Source organism: Terrapene carolina, unplaced genomic scaffold (genome assembly GCF_002925995.2).
Source record: "Terrapene carolina triunguis isolate 2854851 unplaced genomic scaffold, T_m_triunguis-2.0 Scaffold88, whole genome shotgun sequence".
Taxonomy (NCBI): Eukaryota; Metazoa; Chordata; order Testudines; family Emydidae; genus Terrapene; species Terrapene triunguis.
Window position 1 is genome coordinate 1,386,846 of NW_020664439.1, and position 6,928 is coordinate 1,393,773.

The 6,928-nt window shown below is 44.3% G+C and overlaps 1 protein-coding gene across 1 annotated transcript in view; it reads right to left on the bottom strand.

The window, feature by feature from the left end:
• Window positions 1–1,621, bottom strand: part of MSL2 (MSL complex subunit 2) — a 41,817-nt gene extending 40,196 nt beyond the window's left edge. Inside the window, exon 1 of the mRNA XM_024216848.1 lies at window positions 1,388–1,621. Coding sequence (XP_024072616.1) covers window positions 1,388–1,529 — 142 coding nt within the window. The 5' untranslated portion in view covers window positions 1,530–1,621. The remainder of the gene's footprint in view (window positions 1–1,387) is intronic.
• Between the last annotated feature and the right edge of the window lie 5,307 nt (window positions 1,622–6,928).

Genomic DNA, 6,928 nt, shown 5'->3' on the forward strand with positions numbered 1-6,928 from the left:
CATTGCGCTTTGTGTATCTTTTGTCACATCCCCCCCTTGTTCATCGCCTTTCTAAAAAACTGTCCCAATTTTTTTTCCTGTTCTGTCAATGAAAGTTTTCCCACTACTTTTAATCATTGTTATTACCCACCGCTAAGTGCTCTCTTTTTCAGCTACATCCTTTGTGAGGTAGACTGACCATAACTGACCCACAGTATTTCAGGAGACAATATACCTTTGATTTTATAATAGCACGCTTTCTGTATTATTGTCTTTATGCATCCCAATGTTCGGTTGTTGTTGGGTTTTTTTTTTTGCCCAGTACTGCACACTTTCCAGAAGTCTTTTAAGACAGTCAAGAGCAACTAATTTTTAAGGCAGCTGAGAATTATACTCTCCATTCCCAGCAAGAAATACAAACCTACCACAACTTGCACATTCTCCCAATCTATCCACACAAGAATGCCACCAGCTCCATTTCCATCAACAGCATCATATCCCCTCACACAGCGCACCCAGCCACTGCTGGAACTGCCCTGCCACATCTATTGCTTTGCAAATCAAGTAGACATGGAAATACAGTACACCCACGTGTAAATGTTTTGGTTCCAATGCCTGTTGCCAAAACATTTTGGTTCTAATTCAGCTTCTCTGTAACAGGACACAGCGGTTACAAGATACTATATACAATGATTTGAGGTACTGAATGCTTCTTTTTGCACAAAGCTATACTTAAAAAATTTGGACTCAATTAGCAAGGTTTCTATATCTGCATGTCAAGTATCAGGAGATAGCCGTGTTAGTCTGTATCCACAAAAACAACAAGGCGTCCGGTGGCACCTTAAAGACTAACAGATTAATTTGGGCATAAGCTTTCATGGGTAAAAAAAAACAACCTCACTTCTTCAGATGCAGGTTTTTTACCCACGAAAGCTTATGCCTAAATAAATCGGTTAGTCTTTAAGTTGCCGGCGGACTCCTTGTTGTTTTTATATCTGCATGTTTTCCAGTGGCGTTGGAAACTTTCATGGTAAATCCTTTATTGGGTATTTTATAAGATCTCAAAAATTAGAGGGGTTTTGTTCCCAGCACACTCATTCTTGGAATGTTTTCTACATTTCTCCAATTTGTTGAGGGACAAGGTGAGCAATTTTGGAGTTGCTGGAAAATATGCAATAGGAGTGGGGAAAATTTTTTAACTTCATTGGAAGCTATACAGATTCCTAACAGGTGTCACACCTTATAGATGTTCCCCACACCCCTGGAAAGGGGTTAAACAACGGTAAGATTTGCGTTATCATTTCCCATTTAAACGGGTGTAAAAATAATCGGGCTTCAGCGCTGTTGGTTCCCAAGGGTACACAAGGCCCCGAATTCATTGTGCAGCAAACAATAGAAAGCTCCTCACCGCAAACACAGCAGGAGAGGGACTGTCGGAAGTAAGGCAGGAGCTTGGTGACCTCGGAGAAGGCCTGGGGGTCGCCGGGGTCGTAGTTGAGCACCAGGCGGCTCGCTGACACGTAGAGAGCAGTGGCATTCACCGGGTTCATCGCAGCCGCTCCAACGCCCACGGCTCCGGGGTAAGAAGAAAGGGCGGCGGCTAGTCCGCGCCGGCCAAGAGTCAGCGGGGGTCCGGGGTCGCTGGAGCCGACCAGCAGCCCAAGCCGGGCGCGGAGGCCGCGGCGCTGCCCGGCGCGGGCTGGGCGGGGCGAAGGGCCGCGCTGCGCCGGGCTCGCTCGTCGCCCCGCAGGGCCCGCCCGGCCCTCTCCGGCAGTGTCACGGGGCCGGGGCCTGGCTTGTCCGGCGGCCGCGAGGCTCCTCCTCCGCCTGCAGCGGGCCCGGCGGCGGCGCTACTCCAGGCTGCGGGCCATGCCGGGCCGCCCGCCCGCCGGGCCTGCTCCTGTTGGCCACACGCCCTCACCCGTCCCGCCGGCGGCTTAGCAGGGGCCCCGCATGGGGGCGCGGGGCGGGAAGGAACCGCGAGCCCAGTGCAGGGCGGCGGCGGCCCGGACCGCGACTCCCGATCCAACAGCAGGAGAGGGGGCGGATGCACCAGGCCTCAGCACTGCCGCATCACCGCGCCGCTACCGCGGCCTCCTGCGCGAAGCCAATGGTTTCCCCTGCTGGGCGCTCGGCAGAATCCGCTGGCCGCTGCGAGCCGCAATGTCAATAGCAACCGTTAGAGCCAACCGTCACTGCAGAGCCATCGCTGCCGCCGCCGCCTGGCTCCGCGCACGGCGCATGCGCGGCCCGGCCGCGGCTCTCCCCGCAGCAGAGGCCCAGCCCCGGGGGGTGGAGGTGGTGGCCAGCGCCCCCTAGCGGTACCCGGCTGTGCCCAAGGAGCGAGCGCCGGGGACAGCCCCTGACAGCTCGGAGCTCGCCCGGCCCGTCACAACACGGACTCCCGCCCAGCCCAGCTCCCCACGCGGCATGGCGCAGTACAGCACGGACCCATGCTCAGCCTGGCTTAGCATAATCAGAGCCTGGCGCAGCACGGACCCCTGCCCAGTTCAGCCCAGCCCTTAGCACAATCCAGCACAGACCCTACTGTCATGCAGCCCATCTCAGCATAGCCCAGCAAAGATCTCACCCCCATCCAGCCAGGCTCAGTACAGCATGGGACAGACCCGCCCTCTTACCCCTGCTTGGCTTGCCTTGGCTGAGCTCAGCATGGACCTCCAGCTCGGCCCCCAGCGCAGCCTGCCACCTGACTCAGCCCAGCAGAGACAGCACTCTGTCCAGCCCGGCTCAGCACAGCCCGGGATGCACCCATCCCGGCTTTCAGAGCTTAGCCCACCACAGATCCCTACCCAGCTCAGCCCACCACAAACCCCCACCCAACATGGCTCAACACAGACCACTATTGGTCTCAGCCCAGCCCCCACCCGGCGTGGCTTAGTACAGTCCAGCCTGGAGGGGGAGACAGACAGACACACACACACACACCCGGAGCCCAGCCCCTGCCCAGCTTTGCTCAGCACCCCACCCCCAGCGTGGGTCAGGACAGACCCCAGCACAGGCAATGTCAAACCCCTGCCCAGCATCGTCCAGCATGGACCCCCCTCAGCACAGACCCCTTCCTCAACCCTGTCCAGCCCAGAATGCATCCCATGCACATCGCGGCTTATTACAACCGCGTACCACCCAGCATGGCTCAGTACAGCCCCAGCCTGCCCACATCCTGGATCAGTAGAGCTGAGCACAGGCCCACAGCCTGGCTCAGCACTGCCCAACTTAGACCCCAACCCAGCATGGCTCAGCACAGCCAAGCATGGCCCCCCACCCAACACAGCTCAGTATCATTCAGCACACACACACCACACCTGGCTCAGCACAGCGCCCACCCCTGCCCAACCTGGCTCAGCACAGCAAAGACTAGACCTCCCCACCATCCAGCCTGGCTCAGCACAACTTAGAACAGACCCCACTCCAGCACGTCTCAGCTCAGTCCGGCACAGACTCTGTAATATCTAAAACTGCTGTCATCACATTTTGCTACTGGTAGTAGTTACTGACACCTATGGGGGGTTTTGTTTTGCTGCCGTCTCACAATTTGTCACCTTCCACCGTTCCCATCCTCTGATCCAGAGGTAGCAAATTGTGATAGATGGTTGTGCTGTCTTGTCACAATTTGCTACTATCTAGGTATTTTTCAAATTTTGAAAACTTGTTATAACAAGGTATATAAACAAGAATAGCTTACTTTACATTTCAACATTATTTCAAAATCAAGCATCTAAACCCATTTTTAGAAACAGTGATTAACATATATTGTTCCTTTACTCAAATGAACATTAAAATTTAACTTCTCTATTACACATTTGTATTCCAACAAGAAAATAAAAATATTGACCCTAAGAAAATAATCATACAATATACATCTTTTGTAAACATCCCAACTATACACACTTTCTGCAGTCGTACTCTTTCTTCTTATCACTTAGGATGTCTTCACTGGTTCTCTCTGGAAGGTAGGACACATATGCTTACCTCTTACAAGAGTCAAACTGTACCTTTGATAAGTAATAGATGAGAAAATTATGACAGAACTAATTATGCTAAATATAATTTCAATTAATTCATACAATTATAAAATAATATTCCTTGAACATATAATCATTAGTGAAAGTTAGTCAGCAGCAGTGGAAATATTTACTAATGTGGAATTATTACAACAATCCTGATCCTTAGCGAAGCTATTCCATCAGGTCTATGTGCAACTGGATGGATCTTGGGCCATGACTTTTGTTCTTGTGCTATAAACAATCATACAGTATTCTGTTTACTTATCTGTTCAAACATGGTGTTAACTGTGCAATTTTGTGTTTCTTACCAGCATGCAATCTTCATTTTAATTTTTGTGTATGACAAGGCGCAGTACATGCAGTACTCCTTCATGCTCTCTGCAAAATCAATATAATGTAATCAAATATTGATTACCTTATGACCAAAACTCTAAATAGAAATCTTGATTTATTCATGAATGTCAATTATTTCAAGTATTAAGTTACTGATTTGCAAATATTTTTCTTTTTGGGGGTCATATTTTAAATTATATTTGGTACTATTTATCTCAAACTTTTAGTTGACTGCTGGTGGATATAACTATATCCAATTAGATTTCATTGCTCTTTCAATGTCAACCATCTACCCACTCCCCATTTTTCACTAATCAAAGACATTCATACAGAGAGACCGTTAGAGAACCAAACCTATGACATATCCTACTGTATGTGTATTAAGATAACTTTGTGATATGACATTATTCCACTCTGCCTGTTATCTTCCCCTATATTCTGTGTATTTATAACAAAGTTATTACCTGACTTTCATTAAAGAATTGTGATTTTTCTTCTATATATAGTTAGAGTCTCTTGTGTGGTTTCCATAGTACTGATGTCTTTATGCTCTAAATACATTTCTACAAATTAACACTTTTAATTAGAAAACACATCATAATTACACATTATTAAGAAATAATCAAAATTTGACACTAAATACTTTTAGAATGAGTGGCCCACAGTTGTGCCCATCTGCTTGTCTCCTGTGTTCCACAATTTTTATTTTCCAGAGTCCCATTATGGATTTTCCAGTTTCTCGGTAGACGAACAATCTGAAATGTATAAGGTGTATAGTAGCCAACTTTATAAGTGGGTTTCATTTTTTCTTACAGGTACTCTAGATGTTTAGTACTCCTTTGTTTTTCTATTTCATGAATGGTTGCAATTACTTCATGCTCATAGTATATATATCACACACACACTGTTTCATATTATGGTATAGAGTCGTATGCAATATATCATTTGATTTGCTATGGCATGTGTTGCTAACACCACCTTCACACTCATGCTAAATGCTAGTATTTTGGGTCCACATTCAATTAAGTAGTTAGTCCATGCTCAAAACCTACAAGTTCAGTCAATGTCCAGTACTAAACAGAGTGAGTACAAGAATGTGTTGTTTCCATTTTTATTTGTAGCTATCAGGATCATATTGTCTTCATTGTTGTTATATCATCTTTATTGAAAATAGTTTCACACCAACACTACCTGTAAAGTATGAAAATAAGTACCTAAAAATCACCTCCAGTTCCTCAAGAACGTTCTTTCACATCTCGTCTCATCACACAAGAGCTCAATTATTAACAATTCTTTTGATTCCATGAATGTTATATGCAAGTTTAAAATATATAATTTTAAAATATATATGTTATTGGTAATATAATTTCAACAATTTTATAATGATTTTTCAAAACATTGCATGCAGATACTCATGTAATATCTCACTAATACACAAGAGAAAATCATATTGTGAATTTCTTGGTGTATTTTTTAAATATACATTACCAATCTAACAACAAATTCTTCAGACTAGCATTTTATTTTTTAAACTGCAGTCCTCAGCATTTCAAGACTTACATTGAAGTTCCATTTTCATTTGTATCTATTAAATTTATTGAAAACCCACAAAATATAAGAAATTATATCACAGCTGTATTTGAATCCTATTATGTAGTACTACATTAGTGGATACAATCCCAAAGTATAACAATGGAAAACATCTTACTGCAATAACCCAGTGACCTGGTGCATTGTAAGGAAGAAATAATACATCATTTTGCATTCCAGTCTGTGTTCTTTGAAAAAAGAAAAATGCAGTTGTACTTGTCAATTAGGCAAACCATGCAATCTAGATTACACTGTGTAGCCTTTTTTTATTTAAATTGAATTTAGTAATTTTGTATTACACTATTATGGGTTCAACTCCTGTTGCTACAGTTTCAAGCTCAAAGTGAACATTACCTCTGGTGCTTTTCTCAAATTTGGAGACTTTAGAAACGCACAAAGTCCAAGCATAGTGACCACAGACATACTCACAAGTTTTATCGATACTACAAGTTTTATTAAAGCAATAAGTAAAGTTACAATTACCCATGCATATGTAAATCCTACAAAAATGCATGAATTTTTGTTCTCATTTGCAGTTTAGATTTAAAAGAAAAGAAAATGTTATAAAAAAATTCATCCCAATTACTCCCAGTGTTATCAACCAACTTCCACAGTGCTCTGTAAGAAATGGGGATTGATTAGTTTGTGAAAACAAATAGTTAATATGATGTCTTGATTGAGACAGGTTATATGGAATCAAGAAGGTCTGAGGAGGAGGACATCACAGTGCAGAGCTTTGATTATTTTTAATTTCACATGTGATACAATAAAAAGAGTTGCAATGTAATAAATTGACCTTGAAGAGGTATTACCAATATGTAGCTAATGACCTGGTGCATGCTACTTGTATTTAGTATTGAAATTTCCCCCTCTAAAATTTGATGGATTTGTTGTTTTCATCCAGTCCATTGGTTTGTGGGTGGTATGAGCTGATGAAGCTATGTTATATCCCCATTTTTCCCCACAAAGGGCCAGGTTAAAGTGAAAGAACAAAATTATGC